The sequence below is a fragment of the Euphorbia lathyris genome, chromosome 7, assembly GCF_963576675.1.
Source record: "Euphorbia lathyris chromosome 7, ddEupLath1.1, whole genome shotgun sequence".
Lineage (NCBI taxonomy): Eukaryota > Viridiplantae > Streptophyta > Magnoliopsida > Malpighiales > Euphorbiaceae > Euphorbia > Euphorbia lathyris.
The window spans coordinates 81,106,532-81,129,512 of NC_088916.1; the positions used below are offsets into that span (position 1 = coordinate 81,106,532).

At 35.5% G+C, this 22,981-nt stretch overlaps 3 protein-coding genes across 8 annotated transcripts; 1 reads left to right on the plus strand and 2 right to left on the minus strand.

Moving 5' to 3' along the window:
* Positions 1–492: 492 nt before the first annotated feature.
* LOC136235960 (F-box/kelch-repeat protein At5g42350-like) lies at positions 493–3,597 on the plus strand. Its single transcript, XM_066026084.1, has 2 exons — positions 493–777; positions 1,528–3,597. Exon 2 carries the CDS (start codon positions 1,621–1,623, stop codon positions 3,367–3,369), a length of 1,749 nt encoding a protein of 582 aa, XP_065882156.1. The 5' UTR covers positions 493–777; positions 1,528–1,620; the 3' UTR covers positions 3,370–3,597.
* Positions 3,598–5,586: 1,989 nt separating this feature from the next.
* On the minus strand, positions 5,587–13,137 carry LOC136235277 (U-box domain-containing protein 44). The gene is made up of 4 exons (XM_066024874.1): positions 12,837–13,137; positions 9,984–10,557; positions 9,594–9,903; positions 5,587–7,454 (listed from the first exon to the last, which is right to left on the minus strand). The coding sequence occupies exons 2-4, from the start codon at positions 10,536–10,538 to the stop codon at positions 5,878–5,880; spliced, it is 2,442 nt and encodes an 813-aa protein (XP_065880946.1). The 5' UTR covers positions 10,539–10,557; positions 12,837–13,137; the 3' UTR covers positions 5,587–5,877.
* A 2,027-nt stretch (positions 13,138–15,164) lies between these two features.
* On the minus strand, positions 15,165–22,318 carry LOC136200783 (uncharacterized protein At5g43822). Of its 6 annotated transcripts, none has more exons than XM_065991229.1 (8): positions 22,138–22,318; positions 20,362–20,561; positions 20,153–20,271; positions 19,898–20,077; positions 19,505–19,561; positions 17,759–17,823; positions 15,481–15,568; positions 15,165–15,422 (listed from the first exon to the last, which is right to left on the minus strand). In XM_065991229.1, the coding sequence occupies exons 2-7, from the start codon at positions 20,491–20,493 to the stop codon at positions 15,525–15,527; spliced, it is 597 nt and encodes a 198-aa protein (XP_065847301.1). In that variant the 5' UTR covers positions 20,494–20,561; positions 22,138–22,318; the 3' UTR covers positions 15,165–15,422; positions 15,481–15,524. The 6 variants fall into 6 exon arrangements, 5 of the variants coding, with proteins under 5 accessions (XP_065847301.1, XP_065847299.1, XP_065847298.1 ...); XM_065991227.1 differs by lacking the exons at positions 15,165–15,422; positions 15,481–15,568 and adding exons at positions 16,189–16,936; positions 21,817–21,980; XR_010673512.1 differs by having other exon boundaries at positions 15,165–15,568; positions 17,759–17,818.
* Positions 22,319–22,981: the final 663 nt, after the last annotated feature.

Below are 22,981 nucleotides of genomic sequence, written 5' to 3' on the forward strand. Positions count from 1 at the left end.
CCGAACGGTTGAGCCGATTCCCAATAAAAGCAATTAATGGTCCGTTAATGAGCTAACGGTCACACTTAAGAGAGATCCGTAACCGCCGTTAATGAGGCATTAATGGAGACTTTCGGGTTACTGGGAGTTACGATCACATGACTATCAATAGCTTGCATCACAAGCTATTGAGGTACACACTCACATTCTCGTTCTAAACCATTCTCTTATCAATACAGTTTATTCACTATTCCAATACTAACTTTGGCATCAGAGCTTCCCCCGTCGAACCCAACGACGCCCCCCACAGGGAAGGAATCCGGTCGGAAGTTTATCACCCGTTATCACTTTATTAGATATAATTCCGAAGATTTTCAAATCACCGAACTATATCGAACCGTACTCCCAACGATAACTATATCTTTATATAGTATATTTTTTTAATTTATTTAGGAAAATTAAAAAAATGAATAAATAAATAGTAAAAGAAAACAAAAGAGAAGAGAGAATGACAAATGGGAAAGAAAAAGAAAAAAAAAAGAGCAGAGAGGTCGCTTTTTCATATCAGTGCTGTGTCCCTTTTACCTCTTTTATTAATTCCAGACCAACCCACCTCCACTTTCCTCTTCCTCCATCTTCATCCCCCATTCCGCATCGCTAATTAATGTCTGCTTAGCTTCAATCTGCTTGCAGATTCCAATTTTTTCTCCTTATAACTTATCATTGCTTCGGTAGCATTCCGATTTCGTCGCACATTTCCGGTTCCGCGGCTACCAATTTTGCCCAAATCTTAGCAATGTAAGTTCCGTTTTGCCGTTCTCTGTCTTAGGTTTTAATTGATTTTTTAGGTTTCTAAGTTAATGAGAGAAGGGAGGGGTTTTTTTTTTGTGTTTTCATGGAAGTTTTTAAGTTCAATTTTTGTAACGGATCTTTAGAGCTTGCTTGGATGTATTTGACCTTTGAATGTTTGTTTGTTGTGAATCAGTTGTTTCTAATTACTGATTTTAGGTTGTGATTTTGTTTTTTTGCTGTTTTGTTTGATTTTGGATTTCAGTTATTGATCTAAAAAAACACATGTTTATCTATCATTTGCTCTCTTATTTTGGTCTAGAATCTCCGTTGGAGGACTGTTCTTTGATCAGAATTTGATGTCCAGGATCTGGTAAATAGCAAGCAACTATGTTGCACGGACACTCCTCTTTAGTAGCTATTCTGCCTTTCGTGTCTGTTTCGTGTCCGTTTCCATTGTAGTTTCAAGGCTATTTTGTGAAGGTTATGTTTTAGAAATAATGTTTCCCGTGTCTGTTTCCAGTGCAATATTGGCAAGCACCTTTATGTATTGCATATGATTGCTATTGGTTGTTGTCTTGATGAATAGTTTTTGTGTACTGTCTTCATTTTTTTAGTAGGGGTGTCAAAACGGATTGTCGTGTGCTACGTTATCTAAATACTTCATATAAATGCAATAAAATTCGTTTGTGTTTGGAAATTGTGTTTTCGTCCCTCTATTTTTGAGGGGGCATAGTCTTACTGGTTGTTCTATTGTAGGGGGTAGATGTTGAGCTTGGAAAAGATGAGAGATGCTGGTTGGAAGATGGTTAGGTGCTACAAACTGTTGATTGGAGAAAATTAGGGAACGGAATGTTTTCTGAGAGACTCAGCGGAGAGGAATCTCTTAATCGAGATTTTGAGGCATTGAGTGTGTCAAAGCGGCTTGTGCGTAGTGTTAGCCAGAAATTGAGGAAAAGAAACATCAGATACGAAGGAGAGGAAGAAGATAATGTGAGGGGAATTTCTGTTAAATGTCTTGCTTTGTATGGCAGAGGAGGCGGATGCAAAGTGGGCGCTGACACAGGCGAGGAATATGGTGATCCAAGTTGTAGAAGGAGGTCATCAAGTGCAAGTGAGGAAGGTAGGGGGGGATATAAACCGATATGTGGCACCGAGGAAACAGCGCTTGATTGCTTCTCGTATGGGGTTAGGGAAAAGTTTTGGAAGAAGAATAGTAGAAAAGATTTAGAACTTGAAGATTCAATGCAAAATAACAGATTGGATGTTTTTCTTCCTGATGACATATTGGAGATGTGTTTGATGAGACTCCCGCTGACCAGTCTCATGACTGCTCGTCTCGTCTGCAAGAAATGGAGATACTTGACTACTACTTCTCGATTCCTGCAGATGAGAAAAGACGGTCTGTTTCAGAATCCATGGTTGTTTCTGTTGGGAGCTGTTAAAAATGGCTATTGCTCTGGGGAGATACACGCGTTCGATGTATCTCAAGATCAGTGGCATAGAATCGATTCCGATATTCTGAAAGGAAGGTTCATGTTTTCTGTTGCCAGTGTTCAGGATGATATTTATGTTGTTGGAGGTTGTTCTAGCTTGACCCATTTCGGGAGGGTTGATAGGAGCTCATTCAAGACTCACAAAGGGGTTTTGGCATTTAACGCGATAAGTAAATCTTGGCGCAAGGTTGCTTCGATGAAATATGCAAGATCAATGCCCATTTTGGGAATTACTGAGGTCAGTTCCGATTTTTGCGTTCTCCCGACTCATCAGCATCGACAAGACAGGCGTTTTTCCAGGACTCGAATCGGTGGGGTTTCGGATGTTTACGAGGATCCTCACCGCCTTTCATTAAGACGCCAGTATAGAAATGCGTTCGACGAAACTGAGGCTTCATTGATGAACTCTAAAAAGTCACACAAGTTCACTAGACAAAAAATTGACCAATCCAATGCTAAGAGTTGCAAGAGGTTCGTATTGATCGCAGTAGGCGGACTTGGATCTTGGGATGAGCCCCTGGATTCAGGAGAAATATATGATCCAATATCGAATAAATGGACCGAAATCCAGAAACTGCCTATAGATTTCGGAGTGGTATGTTCCGGGGTGATCTGTAATGGGGTATTTTACGTGTATTCCGAAACAGACAAGCTTATGGGATATGACATAGAAAGGGGATTCTGGATAACAATCCAGCCCTTTCCATTCCCGCCTCGAGTACACGAATATTACCCTAAGCTTGTATCATGTAACGGTCGACTATTTATGCTTTCCGTCTCCTGGTGTGAAGGAGATGGTCAAATAGGCCAGAGAAACAAGGCTGTTAGAAAATTATGGGAGCTGGATCTGATGTATCTTACCTGGAGTCAAGTCTCCGTACATCCCGATGCCCCAATGGACTGGAATGCTGCATTTGTTGCAGATAAAAACCTTATATTCGGGGTGGAGATGTTCAAAATATTTGGTCAGGTGTTGGACTTCCTGACCGTATGCGACGTGTCGGACACGGGGATGAACTGGAGTCACGTTTCGAGGAATCAAATGGCTCATGAATTGGATGCTTCTTCCTGCATTACTAAATCTCTGGCAGTGCTTCATCTGTGAAGTTCTCGGCGAAAAGTTCGGGTTTTTAAGATAATTTTGGACATTTATTTATCAACGTGAACAGATTTCGGGCATAGATTTGTGATTCTGAGTTTCACAGTGAATTCTTTGGACATATTGGTTTGTACTTTGACAGTTTTCAATTTAACTTCTGTTCATAATTTGATTTTGTATTCCTATTTTGCTTACTTCTATGCTGCATTAATAATGAATTTATATGTTCATTCATATTGTTGGTTAAGTTTGTTAGAAGCAGTGACTGATCCAGGATTCAGTGACTGATCCAGGATTCACAAGAGGTTTTAATGTTCGAAATTTTTTGGTGTCTCTAGGGGGTTGTACTAAAGGTCTAATGGAGTTTTCAGTGATCAGCGGGTGTTCGAAACCCCGCCTTTATCGGTTACTGGTTTGAAGGATCTATACGTTTTATTGTTCGTCTTTCGTGGAGTTGAAAAGAGCGGGTGTTGAGCCTATGATCTTCCACTTTCACTTTGTGTGGAGTTGAAAAGAGCCGAGTGTTGAACCTATGACCTCTCATTTCCGCTCGGTGAAATGGATTTCTTATGTGTAGATTCATGTGCATTACTAAAATTGAGAAACACAATAAGTTTACCGATCAAGGAAAGTAGTCTTAATTTGCTTAAGTTAGGTTTTGAACTCGATTTTTTGTTGTATGCAAGTAAATTTTAATCCGGAGAGGAGTCACCTTTACAAGGATGAGTAAAATTGACCCGAAAACCAAAAAATCAAATGATCCAAATTGAATCAATTTATAGTTCGGTTTGGTTGGTGGTTTTTTTATGTAGTTCCAGAACAAAACGGAATCAACTTAATTCACCATTTTTAATAGAAAGTTTAATTTATATTAGGATAAATTTCAAATAAAACCCATGTGGTTTTACTAATTTTCAAATAAAGGACTGTGGTTTACTTTTTGTCAAAACGAGGATTGAGGTTTTCAACTTTAACAAAATAAGGACTTTTTCGATCGATACTATTAAAATCACCATTGACGACTTTAAAAATGACATATTTTAAGAACTACTAATATTCTAAGCAACTTTAATTCTTCAACTTTTTTATTTTGAGATTATTTAGATGGTGTTTGGTAAAGAGAGAGAAAGTTAATGTTTAGAGAGAGAAAGTTCCAAAAAAAATGATTTTTGAAAATCGAAAATGTAGTTCCATAGAAAATATGACATTGAACAACTTTAATTCTCGAAAATTTTCATTTTCAGGTCGTTAAAGATGGTTTTAATAGCATTAATTCAAGTACGAAACCTCAATCCTCGTTTTGATAAAAAGTAAACCACAATCCTTTATCTGAAAATTAGTAAAACCACATAGGTTTTAGTTGAAATTTACCCTTTATATTATCATCATTATCAAAGAATATTAGTATTATCATGATTGTAAAAGTACATTGTATTATTATTTAGTATCATTATAGTTGTACAAGGATTAGAAAATAATTTTATTATTTAGTATTATTATAATTGTAAAATGATATTACTATTACTGTGATTTTAAAATAAAATTAGTATTAGTATCAAGTAGTATATTTAAAATTGAACAAATGTATCCACATTAAAATTAGGGGATAAGGAGCAAAAATACCCTTAACGTTTACAGTTAGGAAAATCAAGAGTAATTTTACTCCTAACGTTAGCAACCAAGAGCAATTTTATCCTAACGTTGACAAGTTAGATCAATTTGAGAAATAATTCGTTCACAAGTGCGTCATTTTATCACTCATTAGTAACAGATCTCAAATATTATATGATTAGATGTGAAAAAATTAATAAAATATACCGTCTTTTGTACGAGTTGGACAAAAGAAATTCAAATATTTTACCGATATAAATAGTCATCTCTAATTCTATTATTAAATCACAAAAAATATATTATTCTTTTAGAACCAACTGAAATACTGTTGATACAGAATAAAGAACAAAATATTATGTTTTATAATAATATCTAGAACTAACCCAACTTGCCATTAGGGTATCTCTTATCCCTTAAATTAGACAATAAAGTTTCAAGATTTAATTTGTTTTCCAATTTTTCTCCGGCTTATACCCAAACCGAACTGAATTGAAATGTAATTCGATTTGGCTTGATTCCAAAATACCCCTTCATTCAATTCGGTTTTACTTTTTAACCGAACAGATCCATGCTTACTCCTAACTAAAAGATACTGATTATTAACTTCGAAACTGATTAATCTGACGACAATTTCAAATTAACCGAAAATGAGAGATGATACAAGTTTGCAACCGTATTTCCATGCGAAATTCGGCATTCATTCAGCATACAAGACAAACAATACAGCTTCTGAGCATGTCAGCATCTTTGGCTGTCAAAAGAATTTCATAAAAGAAAAAAAAAAGTATCCTTTTTTTTATGTATGATTACAAATATATGCAGCAGGCAAAGAAATGGAGACAACAGAACAAAAATCTGTTTACATATCTACCTAAAACCCGATGCGGATCGACTGGGAGAGGCCTATCCCATGTTCGGAAAGATACCAGAGAAATTCGGTATCTTATCGACGTGTCTCAGGGCACGTTCAGCAATCTGTCGGGTTCGATAATCAGCATGCTGAAAGGCATCAACAAGTGCAGTACCCATATTAGGATCTCCAGAAACTTCTTGAGCTATATCATCGTTTCGTAGCAGCCTTTCGACAGCCCAAACTGCCCGCCTTCTCAGATTCTCTGTTCGTTTCTCAAGTAACACGTCGAGTATAGGTCTAATCCCTTCTGCTTCAAACAACACCATCACCCCTTGCTCAATATCAACACCGTCGTCCAAGAAAGTCGATATTGCTGCCAATGCTGCCTCGACTACTTTCTCGTTCGTATGGTCTAAGAGTGCAACCAGCTTTTCGACAGCTTGTCCTTCTAAAAGACAGAACGTGTCTTTTAATGAACATGTTCCACGATGGATCCGGCACAATCCTGTTATGACAGGCTGTCTGCTCAAACAAGGAAATATCGAGGCACAAAATCCGGGAGGTGGCAACTCGGGCAATTTCGTCAAATTTTTCGACTCTTGGGATAAGTTCTCTAATGCCATTGCAGAAACCATCTGTGCATCGTCAAGTCCATTCGACTGGAGTAATTCAATGAAAACAGCAGCAAGATTGTTTTCGCGGCAGAACTTAAGGGCATCAGGTTCTTCGGACAAAACAAATGTAACCCTTGCTAGGACCCGTACAAGCCCTTCGAGATATGGTTTCATAAACCGGATGCCCCTAGCTTCCCCTTGACGAATCTTTACTACTCTTAAGAAAATGAGCTGAAAGGCTCCATCATCTAGCATCTGCCGCGTGAGCCCCAAATCTCTCTCCGGTAGTTCAGCCAAAAGGCTGACAGCAGCTGCCTGCTCTTCCGTGATTCCTATATTTTCCGATATAACTTTAATTAGACTTCCAAGCTGGCCAACTGTCCCGCGGAGGGCATTTGCTAGTTCCTGACTCATATGTGGAGAAAGGTTCTGAAGAAGTTTTATAGAAGCTACACGTAATTCTCTCTGCGGAGCCTCAATAAACTGAACCAAACTGATAATAGCACCCGAACTCTTGATGGCAGCAACAAGATTCATAACAGTCGCAGGAGAACTAGTCAGTCCAACGAGAACCTGCAGAAGTTTGCATTCGATAGCTGGACCCGTATTGCTAATTAGATGAAGTAGGTTATGCACTATATCTTCTGAGACCAGCGTCTGATTGTTCGGTCCAACAGGAATTGAATCAAACTCGTAGTCTGTGGTCACAATATTGGCAAGGATAGTCGCTGAGACCTCCTTCAGACGCATGGGAAGCTGATTCGTGGCGACTTTAAAGAGGTTATCAACAAGAGGTGGAAGAATCCCTGCTTCGATTAACACCTTGGCGCTTTGTTCACACGATGAGATTTGGTTTAAAGCTTTCAGAGCAGCTTCTTTTGACTGTATGTTACCGCTCCTCATAATATCGATTAGAGACGAACCAACAGTTCTTGCTACGAGAACTTTCACATCATTGTTCAAAACCAGTTCACCGAGGTATGAAGCCATGGCGAGTTTGGTCTCTGGTGGGCCTGCGGCATCACCATTCTGGTTCATTATCCAGATGAAAAATACATATTACGCAATTTTAACAAACATTTTTAAACTCGGGCAACATCAATGAGTAGAATGCAGGCATATAAGAACGAGACGGATACAAAGAATGTGCTTTTCTTTTTCTCCTTCATTGAACTCCATCTTGAACCATAGGCGTTACAAGATGGAAGAAAGTATAAGTGCCCTCAGATAGAGCTGTCAAAGAAGCTCCAGGAGCTTTGTTTCGGGTAAATTGCATTGACGGTCGCTGAAGTTTGGGTCTGTTTTACAAAGGTCACTAAACTTCATTTTGCTTAAATAAAATCCCTGAATTTCACACTTAGTTTCAACCATAGTTGTTAAAGGCGTGCCTCAGTCAAGGCTCAGGGTCTTGAGCCTTGAACCCAGAAAACGAGGCTCTGTACAAAAGGCTCTCGCCTTGTGCGCCTCGCTCGTGCCCGGGAGCCTGGTGCGCCTGGCGGTTTTTACTTAGGTTTGTTTTGTTTGTGTGGTCATAAGTGTGTTTTTTTTTTTTTTTTATGCTTAACTAGTAAAGAGTATATTTTTTTTATTTTATGCGCCTCGTGTTTCTAAGGCGCGCATCTCGCCTTGCGCCTAGGCTCCAGGACCCTTGGCGCCTTTAACAACTATGGTTTCAACAATAAAGCCATTCCGGCAAATTTGTGTACAAAAATTCACCGGAATGTTGACATGGCACAAAACATAGTTCACTATATGCCAACTAAGCGCCATGTTGGACGACAATGATGCGATTTTTAAAACCTTTTGTGGTTTAGGATATGCCACATGGTACACATATGGCTGTCAAGTGTATGCCATGTCAGTCATAAAAGTCAAGACACATCCGACCTAATGCTTAGTTGACATATAGTCAACTGTTTTTTTGTGCCACGTCAATGTTACAGTGAGTTCTTGTACACAAATTGGCCGGAATGACTATTAAAATCGAATATGAAGTTTAGTGATTTTATTGAAAGAAAATGAAGTTCAACGACCTTAAAAAACCCCAAAATTTCAGTGACCTTTAGTGCTTTTTACCCGGGTTGCTTCCCTTGTATAAATTATGTGTGCTTGGTATGGCTTATTCTAACCAGGGATGAACCCAAAAAATAATTCCGGTGGGGGCAATATTTGTATTTTTAAGGTATAACATTCACTTGAGCCCTTAAACTAACACTTGAAAGTCAAATAGGACCTTAAACTTTCAGAATCATCAATTAGGTCCTTGAACTAAGCAAAAATCATCCATTAAGTCTCCATCCTATCCTAAAATCAGAAACTGTGACTATTTGACTTCGACTGTAATGATCTCTGTGTTGGCTCAAAATGGGTTTGTGGAAGAGGGTTTGAAACTGTTCAACCGAATAATTTTCGATGAGGACTCAATTGTTGATTTATGCTTAGTATGTGGACTCAATTGATGGTTTTTGCTTAGTCCAGGTACCTGATTGATGATTTCGATAGTTTAAGAATTGACTTTGAAACTTAAGTTTGGGGAGCTAAATGGGTGTTATGCCTATTTTTAAACACAATAAAAATACCTATTAGCTATATTAAAGTTCACAAATTCGAGTTGTAAAAAAACAAAACAAAAAAAAAACAATAAACTACCAAATGCAATTATTTTTCAATAATAATTGTGCAAATTAAGATACCGAAGAAAAGGTAAAGCATACGAAATTACACGGAACGATAGAAAAACGCTAAAAAGTTTAACCTATCATACAAATTTTTCTCAATTTGTAAAATCCAATCAATAGACATACTAAGGTACTAATCATAAGTAAAATATCACAGAAAGAGGCAATAACAAGGAGGTCCAACACAGGACCTTAAGTTAGAATTTTGTGAGGCAGTTCAAACATCAAATCTAGGGATTATCATATAAACATTACACGTATATCTATTGTTTCGTCTGGTTCAAACAGTTTCTTTGCCAATCTTTCACTTACTTTAAAGTCATTTCGATTCCATGATATAAACCTGTATAGATTCAGTTCAAGGACTAGACCAGAAAGCAAGGCCGAGGGAAAGACAACATAACTCGAGAAGCAAGGACTATCACAATCATGAAGTTAATCAAATATAAGTATGTTACGAGTTAGACATCGCACCTTCAAGAAGCTGATTCAGAAGAGGTTGCAATCTGCCATTTTCAGCCATCTGCCTCACATTGTTTTCACATATTTCGAGATTTTCAAGAGTTCTATCAGCCATTTCAACCGTTAAAAGATCTTCGGATTTACTGCTTGTCATTCCAACCAATATAAGAATTGCTCCGTTAATAGAACCGATCTTTTCACACAAGGCTTCAGATTTTGAAAGCTCGTGCAGCAACGAGACAGCTTCTTTTCTTTCTTTGGATTGTTCATGAGACAGGAACTTAACTATTGTCCGCACAGTGTCACCCTCGGCCAATATTGCCTGCAAAAGGAATAAAAAGCTAGTTAATACGACGCACCGAATGCACCCACGCCCGTGACAGCAAACAAAATCACCAAAACCTTATTATCAGCATCTTCCTCTACCACAGTTCGAAGTGTATCCAATGCTATGCACCGGACTCTACGACTACTACTCTTCAACATGTCAACAATCATTGGTATTAACTCAGCATTGCGCACAACATGCTTATTTGATCGGCTCTTTTGGCAGATATACTGAATGTATTTCAAACCTTGCAAAATATCACTTTCTGGACTTGAGAGATTAAGTGACCTCCGAGTCATATCAAGTTGAACAGCTTCATTCCTAGCAGTCCACTCTTCAATAGTGTTCCGCAGAGCTATGCTAGGCTTCAATTCCGCACTTTTCAATTCTTTTTGTGTCAATGGACAGACCAATTTTTTTCCACTTTCCCTACATTCTCTGAACCACCTTTCTATCGCTTCACGTTCAAAAGTTTGGCCATTTTCTGACGTCACAGGATCTCGCATTACTTGTTTTGTTAAAGGGCAAACAAATGCATCATAGATAGGTTCTATATACATTCTCTCAAACTGGTAACTGTCTTCCGACTGACTGCCAGTTTCGTAACTTGCATCCATGCTTTCAGTCATCGGATTTAAATAACCCCCACTGCAAGAAAAATAATGTGCAAAACACTGATTAAACCTTTGTGACGAGTAGTTTCAATAGCAAATGATTCCTACCATCCATGTAATTTGAGCTCATTAATAATGGAACTGAAAAAACACTAATGTACAGGGACGGATTCGGGTGGGGGCTTGAGCACCCACTGGTCGCCGGAAAATGCCAAAATTTCTATGAAAACTATGTACGGGGCTTTAATTTTTTTTATGTAAAAACACCCAAAAAAATATCAGTTTAGCGCTCATAAATCACGGGAGACCACCACAAGCACCCTTGTAAGTGAATCCTGGATACATCACTGCTAATGATAATCATAATCTAATCTTCAAGCTTGCATTTCTTGTGCTCCAATCTCAAGGTTACCAAATAAAAGAAAGAGAACAAAACTTAGGCATTGAAGGACTCAACAGCTAGGTAAAAGCAATATATGCATAGAAGATAGCTGAAAATATACATACTCCGGTACTCGAAATGGCCTAATACATCCCTAGCCCCCAAACTAGTCCAACAAAGTCTAATGACCCCTCCAACTTTGAAAACGACTGATTAGCCACTTAAAGTTACTTAAAGTGATATGACTAAACCCCCAAGTCCTACGTAGCAGAGCAAGGGAAAGATTAGGCAGTGGAAGCGGTATCATTTTAAGCAAGTTTAGGAGGACTAATAGGTCAATTGAAGCGAGTTCAGGAGCTAATACGTCATTCTAAACAAGTTTAAGGGCCAATATCAAGGTTGCCAAATAAAAGAAAGAGCACAAAACTTAGGCATTGAAGGGCTCAACAGCGAGATAAAAGCAATATATGCATAGAAGATAGCTGAAAATATACATACTCCGATACTCGAAATGGCCTAATACCTCCCTAGCCCCCAAACTAGTCCAACAAAGTCTAATGACCCCTCCAACTTTGAAACTGACCGATTAGCCACTTAAAGTTGCTTGAAGTGGCACGATTAACCCCCAAGTCCTACATAGCAGAACAAGGGAAAGATTTGGACACTTGAAGCGGTATCATTTTAAGCAAGTTTAGGAGCACTAATAGGTCAATTTAAGCGAGTTCAGGACCTAATACGTCATTTTAAGCAAGTTTAGGGGGTATCCAATACCGCTTTAAGCAAGTTAAGATGTTATACAATCTGACTTTTATGGCTAATTTGGAGGGGCTGTGTATGTATTAGGCCTACTGGAAATTCAAAACACTCCCCAATTCATTCAATTACTCCTCATCTGCCGAACATAAAAAAACCTCAAAATTGTAAGTTGCTGCAGAACAAATTACACAATTACATATGAAAAGGAACAAATTGTCATCTCAATTTGCATAGAATTCCGGGTTATTGTAACAGAATCATAATCTAATCTTCAAGCTTGCATTTCTTGTGCTCCAATATCTAGGACTCAATAGCTAGGTAAAAACAATATATGCATAGACGATAGCTGAAAATATACATACTCGACGAAATGGCCTAATACATCCCTAGCCCCCAAACTTGTTCGGCAAAGTCTAATGACCCATCCAACTTTGAAAATAACGGATTAGCCACTTAAAGTTGCTCAAAGTGACATGATAAACCCCCAAGTCAACAAGGGAAAGATTTAGACAGTTGACGCGGTACCATTTTAAGAAAGTTTAGGGGACTAATAGGTCAATTTAAGCGAGTTCAGGAGATAATACATCCCTAGCCCCCAAACTTGTCCAGCAAAGTCTAATGCCGCCTCCAACTTTGAAAATGACCTATTAGCTACTTAAAGTTGCTTAAAATGACATGATTAACCCCCAAATCCTACTTATCAGAGCAAGGGAAAGATTTGGACAGTTGAACCGGTATCATTTTAAGCAAGTTTAGGAGCACTAATAGGTCAATTTAAGCGAGTTCATGAGCTAATACGTCATTTTAAGCAAGTTAAGATGTTATCAAAGTTCGGGGGCAATCAACTTTTATGGCTAATTTGAAGAGGCTGTGTATGCATTAGGCCTACTGGAAATCCAAAATCACTCCACAATTCATTAAATTACACTGGAAATTCATATCATTCCCCAAATTCAAAACCTCAAAATTCTAGCAGTTGATGGAGAACAAATTACACAATTACATACAAAAAGCATCAAATTCTGCAAATGGAAGCAAATCCAACTACTACCCACCTCCAATAACATACATTAAGAACAAATTTCACCTGAAAAAAAAAACTTAGCCGGCGGCAACTAAAAGACCATAGATTACAGATAAACAAGTCAAATTACACAATTCAAAAGAACACTCACCCGTTAATTACCACAAACTTGAGAAATTGATTGCAGTGCCAAAATAAACCCTAATTGTAGTTAAACAAATTTCAACAGAACACCACATAAGAACACCTCCTCTTCCATAGCTTAAAATTAGGGACTGAATCTCATTCTACCTTTCTGGAAAAAGGAAAAAATAATCAAATGGGAGAAAATCTTCTTTTCTGGTCCTGGAAAAGGGGAAGAGGATGAAAAGGTCTGTTGTGTTTCGGTGTGTGAACAGTGGAAGAAAGCAACAAAAGAACCAAACAAGAAAGAAGTAAAAATCAGAAAAAATGAAGAAAGGGAAATATTAGTAGAATACAGTAGGTTGACCAGAAATACAAGAGTCATTGTCTTATTTAGGAGAAGGGTAAATTACACTCATAACCACTGAACTTTATTGTTTTCACAGTATAATGCATTTCATATTCCTATTCCCCGAATAGTCGTGGATTCCCCATCTCGTCCCCGCGGCTTAAACGGGGACAAATTTGTCCCCATTCTCGCCCTCACATGGATCTCCATTCCCTGTTTACATGTGTTTCCAAAACTTTTCCCTCATTCTCTATTCTTCTTTCGCCGTGGGAATCAATAGTTAATAATACGAAGTATCAACAATCATTTTCAAATTTTTCAAACCATAAAAAAAACTAAAAATTAAAAACAATCAATCACCTAATTAAAATGTACTTAAATCATAAAAAAAAAATCAATTATCATGAGAAATAGTCGGGTTCTCTTATCGAGAATTAATGGAGCGAGGACAGGATCCTTATGGGTTCCCCTTCCCACCCCGAGGAATACAATTAATTTAATTTTTGATTCAAGCATTGATTTAATTTTTAATTTTTTAGTTTTGAAGTTTTTAATAAGAGCTTCAGAATGGTTAGATTTTGGTATATAAATAAAAAATTGTAATTTCATAATAAATAAAGTTCTAAACAACTTTAATTCTGGTATATTTTCATTTTGAAGTCGTCACCAGTTATTTTAAAACATAAATTGAAATGTAGTAATCATAATATGTAAAATTAAATAACTTTTATATTATGTGATATGAAGTTTAGTGTTGGACATGGTTGTAATTTACCCTTTTAGAAGAGAAAGAAAAAAAATTGAATACTTTCGATTTTTATCAATCGAATATTATCGGTTTCTTTAATTTGATATATTAGATCATCGATGAATTAGCACTGTATATTAAATTATAGTAATCTCAAGTTGTAAAAAAATTACTAATAAAAGATAAAAATATATAATTTTAAATACAAATAAAATGAATAATATAGTTTTTTTTATCTTTTTTAAATACATAATTGTCGAGTTTGTTTTTGGTGAGTTTGTTTTCGACGAAATTTATAGACAGAATTACCATAAAGTAGTTTTGTCGATGGATGAACTTATTTATTTTATCTTTTATTATAATTTATTTTTGAATATCATTATATTATTTTTCTAATTTTTTTATTGTTTTTCGAGTATATTTTTTTAATTGTATTCTCTAATTATTTTTACGATTATCATTTAAGATTTTAAAAATATTATTTTATAATTTTAATATATTATTTTAGACGTTATTTTTATTTTTAAATAATATATTATATATTTTAATGGTGTGTATATAATAAGTATTTATTAATAAATAAAAAATAAAAATCTGATTAATCTTTAATTAATTTTTAAAATTTAACTGATGAAAATAAAATTTGGATCCACCTGTAAAACCTCCGGCCGGCCCCACCTCTCAACAGCCTGTCTGTCTGCCTACTCTTTACTATTGCTTTCTCCTTCCATTATTAAATTCACTAAACAGAAATCATTGGAGGGAAACATATCAACCACCGACGACGGCAAACTTTAAAACGGTGGCGTTTGCTTTACTATTGAGTTTTAAAAGAATTGCATTACGGTAATTAATACTTTTTTTTATTATTTTTAGTTATTAAATCTTTTATAATATTCCTCTAAAAAAAATCTTTTATAATATTTATTTCCAATTAAAATTTAAACACTCAGTTTCTCAAAGATAATGTAACCTCTGAAAATATTGATTTTGAAAAATAAAAAAAAAATAGTTTCATAAAAAAACATGATACTAAACAACTTAAAAATTTCTCATTTTGAGGTCATTAACCGTCGTTTTTACAATATCAAACTAAACAATCCTTGTTTTCAGCAAAACAAAAACCTTAGTTTCCGTTTGGACAAAAAAAAAATTACAGGTACCAAACGCGAAATTCTATAGTATCATATATAAATTGCAAACCAACACTAACTTCTACAAGGTTAATTATATCCATGGTTCTTCAAGTATTGGGAACAGAAAAGGAACACCATAAAACTTAATTTCTTAACATCAAAATCATCTAACTTTACATTTGATTTCTCATGTAGTCTTGTTACATATATTCCGACAATGAAAAGACACATACAATAATAAAAAAAAAAAAGGCGGCCCGGTCGCACTACGCATCCCCGCTGAGCGAGGGTCCGGGGAGGGGTCCCACCACAAGGGTGTACTGGTCCCCTGCCAATTTATTTTGGCAAGAGGCCGCTCCTAAGACTCGAACACATACAATACATAATCCAAAAATTTTCAACATGGATTAGAAAATAATAATAATAAAAATGATAATCTCAAACTCAAGTGCAAGAGCTTACAGATGAATAACCACTGTGAAACTAACAGATCTCTTCTGCAAAGATGATATCAAAGATGAATTGCACTGCATTGAGGAATCAGGCATTCAGTAAAGGAATAAACTTTAGATTTAAATTTGATTTCTCATGTAGTCTTTTTATACAAATTCATAAAAGGGTAAAATTGCATTGACGGCACAAATGTCGTTAAACTTTATTTTCATTCAATAAAATCATTGACATTTAATTTCAATAAAATCATTCTCGTCAATTGTATAAAAAAAACTCATTGAAATATGGACATGATATAGAAGACAGTTAACTATATGCCTTACTAAACATCATTGCGGAATATGTTGACTTTTACAGCTGAGGTGTCAAACACATGGCGGATGGCCACCTTAAACCACAAAATTAAAAAATCACACTAGTCCGAGGTGGCACTTAGTTGACATATAGTCACAACATTTTGGTGAGTTTTTATAGATAAATTGATCGGAATGATTTTATTGAAATCAAATGTAAAATTCAATGACTTTATTGAATGAAAATGATCTTTATGAAACAGATCCCAAACTTTAACACTCGATGCAATTTGCCAATACCATCTGCGATCATTGCCCCTGAAGTTGCTTCAAGTGATGCGTTTCAACTTATTCAAAATCACCACTTGCTTTGCCCCAAAGGACTTACGGGTTTAATCATGTCTCACTTTATGCAGCTTCAAGAGACTAACCGGTCGTTTTCAAAGTTGGAAGGGTCATTAGAGTTTTATGAACAATTTTGGAGAGTTGAAGATATATTAGGTCTTTATAATTGAGTAAATCACACTCATTACCTTTGAACTTTGTCATATAACCAACTGAAACTAAAAGGTCAAGCTAGTAGTTAAAAGGCGTAATTCATATTAATTCCTGACAAATTTTTATTTACTTTCATTATGGCCATGAACTTCAAAACGGGACATATGCCCCCTAAACTTTGCACTTTGCTAACATAATGACACTTTTTTTACCGTTGACAGAGTCAAAATGACAGATGACGACATCAAAATGGAAAAGTTCAAGAATTAAAGTCGTCTAGAACCATATATATTTTCTATGGAATTATTATCTATTTTCGAAATCACCATTTTCGGAATTACATCAAAACCAAAAAGTTCAAGAACTAAAAGTGTTTAGAATATCAACTCCTTAACTCTACAATGAAACACCTAAATTGCATCAAAACCAAAAATTCAAGAACTAAAATTATTTAGAATAGGCCTAATACACAAATAACCCCCTGAACTTGTCCACATGTTGCAACTGCCCCCTCCAACTTTCAATTGTAACAACTTACCCCTCAAACTTGTCCAATTGTAAAACATAACCCCTCAAACTTGTTCAATTGTAAAACAGAACCCCAAATTGCTGACACAGACTGCAATTGAAGAAACACGTGAAATACAAAAGCTGCAAACGTTCGTGGAATGTAATAATCAGAACTTTAGACCCAAAAAAATCAGTATTTAAGTAACCAAATCCTCAAATCTTCAACTTATTCTTTAACTTCTTCTTCTTCTTTTTGTTATTGCTATTCGTTTTTTAGTGATTTCTTGATTCAAAGTTTGGGATATTATGTGGGTGAAAATGTGTTTATGTGGAGAAATAGCTCCATTGAAGATTTCATAGCGTGATACGAATTCGGGGAAACATTTTTACGGTTGCTTCAAGTACGGGGTAAAAAAAATCCCAATTTGGGGTTATGTTTTACAATTGGACAAGTTTGAGGGGTTGTATTTTACAATTGGATAAGTTTGAGGGGTAAGTTGTTACAATTGAAAGTTGAGGGGGGCAGTTGCAACATTTGGACAAGTTCAGGGGGTTATTTGTGTATTAGGCCTTTAGAATACCATCACCTTAACTCTACAATGAAGGGTTACGTGTTATTTGAGTGGTCATCTTGATCAATGATTAAAACAAAAAAAAAAAAAAAACTATTATGTTTATAAAGTGCAATGCTAGGAGTCCTTGTGTTAGTAAGGTGCAAAGTTCAAAGGTCATAATGTCAGGTTTTGATGTTCATAGGCCATAATGGAAGTAAGGGAAAAGTTCAGGGGCCATAGGTGTAATTTACCCCTTTATATTTAATGCATGTAGACAATAGCATCTTCTCTTTAAGTGGTTGTGATTTGTGCACATAAAAACTAAACTAAAAATGCACAAACAAGTTTTAGGTATGCATATTGAAGTAGACAAACTTCCATAAATACTCCATCATTTGCTAATATTTACCTTCCTCTTTTGGGATATTAGGCTGATCAACCAAGAGTTGCTGGAGTGCAGCTAAATCACCTGAACTGTATTGAAGTCAAAGATCATTATAAATCTCCTAATACAGAATGCACAACATCACAACTATATATGATTTAAATTTCAAAAACACAAAGACAACCGGAAACCTATGTCCACGGAAACAGGAAACAGATACCGGAAACGTTATTTCTAAGAAAAATTAGCTAGGAAAGGGAAAAGAAACGGAAATGGACAAAAAAATGCGGAAACGCTATGAAGAAGAGTTTCCGTATGGAAACAAGGTATTTCCAAAAAACATAGGAAATGGAGATGTAGGGAAATATGTGTAAATACTAAAAAATAGGGACAAATTTGTAATACTGAAAATATAATGGGATATCTGAAAAAATGCTTACTACATTAGGAGCTCTCTCAACTTGGCTAAAAAACTTGATTGGCCCCTGAACTAAAAATATGTCTCATTAGCTCTCTGAACTTGCTTAAAGTGACATGATTAACTCTTTAAGTCCACGTAGCAAAATAAGATTGGCTTTGGACAAACTGAGATGTATATCACTTTAGTCAATCAATCACTGTAAGCAAGTTCATGAAGTTAATAGGTCACTTTAAACAAATTAAGGTGGTCAATAGGTATTTTAAGCAAGGTCAGGGGCTAACGAGAAAATTTGTAAGTTCAGGGAGTCAATCAACTTTTTGACAAGTTCAAGAGAAATTGGCTTTTATATTTAGAACAAAAACTAAAATACAGTCTTGCATGTGGTATGTACTCTCACCACGCAAAGTTGTAAAAAACGCTAGGCGTTAGTCGGGCGGACAGAGCCCTCGAGGATTAATCGGATTTGTATTTTTGTACTTTATTTGTTAATCAATAAATTGTTATATAAATTCAATTAAAATATGTATTATATTAAAAATAATAATAATAATAAAATATTTAATATAGAAAAACACGTATATTTGTAACATATATCTTTAAAGATGTGCAAACATCAACATTTCAACAACAATATCATTGAAACAACTCAAAAGTGAATTATAATAAAACCAAAAATAAATTCATAATAAAAAATGTTTTTGTTCATCGTTGCTTAGGCAACGCCTAGGCGGTGTTGAGGTGGCCAAGGCGGTTAAAAATAGCCTAAGGGCCAAAAAACACCTACAGGGACTGATCGGAGAAAATCGGGGTAGATTCTCGATTTTGAACGCCTAGGTGGCCTTGGTTTTGAACAGTGTCACCAAGTATTATCATATATTCCATTATTTTAGATTAAGATTGTGGCCATATACAGTTGAAATTTGAATCTTTGACACTGAAGTATAGCAATCCCCACCTAAAAATCAATACATTGCATGCATATAATTAGGAGTTAATTGGCTAATTAGGATTCTATAAGTTAGAAATGTGTTTCCTAAGCTAAAAAGCGTTCCCAAGTTTATGAAATGACAGAAATTGTGCGCAGGACGCATTGAGCGAGTTCCTCTCCGTTTCCAATTCCAACACGACTCAGAAATGCTGAAACCCCTCAATTATGATATTCCCATGCATCATAGGATTTTACTTTCTCATCTGAGATTGTATTAACAAGTTCAACCTTCTATGCATAGGTCTAATGTAAAGAATATACACAAATCAGAATCCAAGAATCCAATTTGCAGTAGGAATTTAAAAGTAAAATAAGATATCCTTTTCCAATCTAAATTAAAAGAAATGAGGGTCGAGAGTACCTTGGTTTGAAGATAACAGATGGAAGTGCTGACACCAGTGATGCTTTAAGAAGATACCTGCCAGAAAACTTATATTGATCACCAGATTCTAATTAATATAGTTCTAATAATGCTGATTCTGCATTGTAATAAGATACTCGTATCATAGTTATTGCCCATTCCCCTATGACGTATGCAATGTCTTGAATATCTACATTTTGCACTGAAACAGAAAAGGGCACAAAACGCAGAAATGCTACTGAAAAAGAGTTTTTGTGCAACATAGTTGAAGATGAAAAAGAATTAAGGAAACAACTTTCTCCTTTTGAAAGCTCGTGAAATAACCCAAACCCTTTCTCAACTCTCCTTTAAGAAAAAGAAAACACAAAACTGAAAAACTTGAAAGTTTCATACTCTGAGTGGTGCATATCATGAAGAATAGTGAGTCCATCCAAGCAATCAGCAAGGCATGGCTTAATACCAACTCGTTGCTGCAATTGTTTGGTGGTCAAACGACTGGAACCTCCGCTAACCAACTGTCTAGCATCTCGTTGTATCCTCTCGAGGAACAAAACAATAGCATGAAACTCTTCTCTGAAATTCCAATCCAATATTAACAAACTTTTCACACTAATTAACTGAAAATCTCAATAGGGATAAGAAATTTACAGTGACTTGTTCATGGAAAGCAAAATGGTCTGTAAAGATTCCATTTGCTTTCTCAACACACCGTCTACTATGCCATCCACACCACTCAAAGTCCCATAGTTTTTAGAATCACGAATCACCTGATGAAAAGATTGCATCTTTATAGAACTTTCGAATTTACTTCAGCAGATAATCCAATGAATATAAACATAAATCAAAGTAAACATAACCTGTAACCGGTCGATTATAGAAGAAGCATTTCTGAATTGTGAAAGCAAGCTCGATTGAAGAGTGTCCCATTTTTCCATTTCTTCTTTCACCTTTCGGAATCTCTGCTGATACTTTTTTACCATTGATTCCATTGCTAAACCCCTGTCAAAACCCCTTGCTTTCTCTACTTATCTCCTTTCATCAAAATTGTAAAAAAACCCTGATAATTTGAACAGCAGATTATCTTCCATAAATCCATTGTTATTCCAGCTGACAACTTGAACCAAATTTATTTACTTTTAAATCTATTATCATAAAAGGTACTATCAATTACATAAACATCAACATTTCAAATTCCAAAAGAAATATGAAAGAAGAAGAAAATAAGAACAACACAGCAACAAAATTGTGCAGAAGCAATATTATATTCTTCAACAACGAATAGATCTACAACTACTGTGAAAGATATTCTATCTTAAAAGCTTTCGAATATGTATATTGATGCATAATTTGAGCCACTAGAATGCTACATAACTTTCCTGCCAAAGAAAACAATCAATAATTAACCAGAAATTCAATGAAGAAATGATTAGCGAAAAACAAGTAGTATACAGGAATAGCAAAATATGAAAGTGAATCCAACTCCTCAAATTGACTGATGCCAATCTCATCATCAACCAGCGGCTGAACCAGGATCGAGGATGAACTGGGGCTCAGATATTTAATAAGAAAATTCTACGTACACAATTGTAATTATCCTATTGTTGGAATACTATACTCTTCCATTGAATTTGCCATGATTTTATTATACAAATACATGCCATTTACAGATATGTTTTGTATAATTCAGTGGGGTTATTTTAGCAGAAATCTTGGTGCAGATAAGTTGTCCTTGTATGATATTTGGTTAGCAAAAACAGCAATGAGCCATTTGCCAAATCAAAGATATGCCTCCGGGTACAATCAATGGTCATCCTAAATCTACATAATATATTCTCCTAATTCCCAGTTTAGAAGACATTGGGACAATACTTCATTGCAATCAATTCGACAAATATAACTTGCTTATCCATATATTTTCCTACATATAAATTCCTAATTCCCTTCACTACATGTTCCATCACTAATTGGAGCATAATTATAAGGGTGAGATGCTCAGAGTTTGAGAGAACACAGTTTAAGTAAATGATTTTCACAATTGACTGCTGTTACAATTGATAGACTCAAAATAAAGCAGTGAAGCCTAAAGCACAGGATTACAAATAGAACTTAGTTAGTTTGTTAGAAAGCTTCTAGAATCCATTAGCTGTTGTAATTTCTGTTGTAATTTCTGCTGAGATAATAATACAATTTAGTTACATTCTTCACCTTCATACTTTGAGTTTCTAGACTGCTCTTTTACACATTGTAAAAATCAATAGTGTCATTATTGCTAGAGACTGTAGTTTTATTTGTTTTTATTCTTTGTGCTGTACCTGTATTCCTGTTTTCTTCTGTCTTTTATTTATTAGATATGATGCGTTTGCTTTGGGATTTCAGTGTATGAAATGTTCATCTGAATGCTTATGTGTTAACAGTGCCTTCAACCGTGCTCAATCATGGATCTTCAAGCAGCAAGAGCAACCAATTGCACAAAAATCTGTATCGTCGACAGTATTTGTCCATTCCAAATTTCATTTGTCATTCTTTATTTTATTAAAAATTCAGTTCATTTCACCAAATCATTTTGAGGAGTAAACAAATATCTGTATTCAATTTAAAAAGAGGAAAAAAGGAACACTTAGAAATCAACTAACCTCTAGGAATTGTAACTGTACACGTCGGAGAGGCGGCGAGGAACTACGGCGGCGAGGAACTACGGCGGCGAGGAACTACGGCGGCGAGGAGCAGCGGTGACCGGTGGGGGCTGGGACCTCGGAGCAGCGGGGAACGACACCTTGCCTCACAGCGCGATTTGGTTTCGAGAGGAAGGGGTGGGGAAGATTTGGGACAAATTAACATTTTCTTTTTATTTATCTTTTTCTGTTTCAATTAAACGAAACGACACGTTTCAAGAAAAAAGAAAACGACGCCGCTATTAACCTTTTTTTTTTTTTTGTGAGAAACTATTAACCTTTTTAAAAAAAAAATGAGATATCCTCAACCTAATTTTAGGGTGAGCGGAACCGAACCGAAAATTCAAAGATAAAAAAAAAAGTGAACTAAAAAATCGGATCAAACCAAACCAAATTCTATTTTGATTTGGTTCGGTCCTAATTTTTAAACTAGTTTGGTTTTCGGTTCGATTTGGTTCGGTCCAAAACCAAACAAAACCGAATCGAAATACAATATATACTACTTTCAGTTTTATTAATTAATTAATTATATATAGAAAACAAAAAATAACTAAACATGTTTCTTCTCTTTTTACTAATTATATATACAAAAGGAAAAAACTAATTATATGGTTATTGTCATTATATAGTTGTTTAGTTAGTGAAGGTACAAATAACACTAGGTCTCTAATGCTTTGTTTGATCCAAACATGAATTAAATCGGATCCGATCGAAATAATTCGGTTTGATCCAGACTAAACCAAATTATAATTTGGTTTGGTTTGATCCTAAAAAATACATATAATTTGGTTTGATTCAATTCAAT

What these genes read in the sequence shown, in the direction of transcription:
- LOC136235960 (XM_066026084.1), top strand. Translation starts at nt 1,621, where the DNA reads ATGTTTTCTGAGAGACTCAGCGGAGAGGAATCTCTTAATCGAGATTTT.
- LOC136200783 (XM_065991226.1), bottom strand. Translation starts at nt 20,493, where the DNA reads ATGGAATCAATGGTAAAAAAGTATCAGCAGAGATTCCGAAAGGTGAAA. An exon ending in CTTTCCATGAACAAGTCACT is followed by an intron (nt 20,078 to 20,152) that starts GTAAATTTCTTA and finishes TTGGAATTTCAG; the next exon opens with AGAAGAGTTTCATGCTATTG. An exon ending in TCTGTTATCTTCAAACCAAG is followed by an intron (nt 17,824 to 19,504) that starts GTACTCTCGACC and finishes ACTTCAATACAG; the next exon opens with TTCAGGTGATTTAGCTGCAC.
- LOC136235277 (XM_066024874.1), bottom strand. Translation starts at nt 10,538, where the DNA reads ATGACTGAAAGCATGGATGCAAGTTACGAAACTGGCAGTCAGTCGGAA. An exon ending in AGGAAGATGCTGATAATAAG is followed by an intron (nt 9,904 to 9,983) that starts GTTTTGGTGATT and finishes TTCCTTTTGCAG; the next exon opens with GCAATATTGGCCGAGGGTGA. An exon ending in TCTGAATCAGCTTCTTGAAG is followed by an intron (nt 7,455 to 9,593) that starts GTGCGATGTCTA and finishes GTGATGCCGCAG; the next exon opens with GCCCACCAGAGACCAAACTC.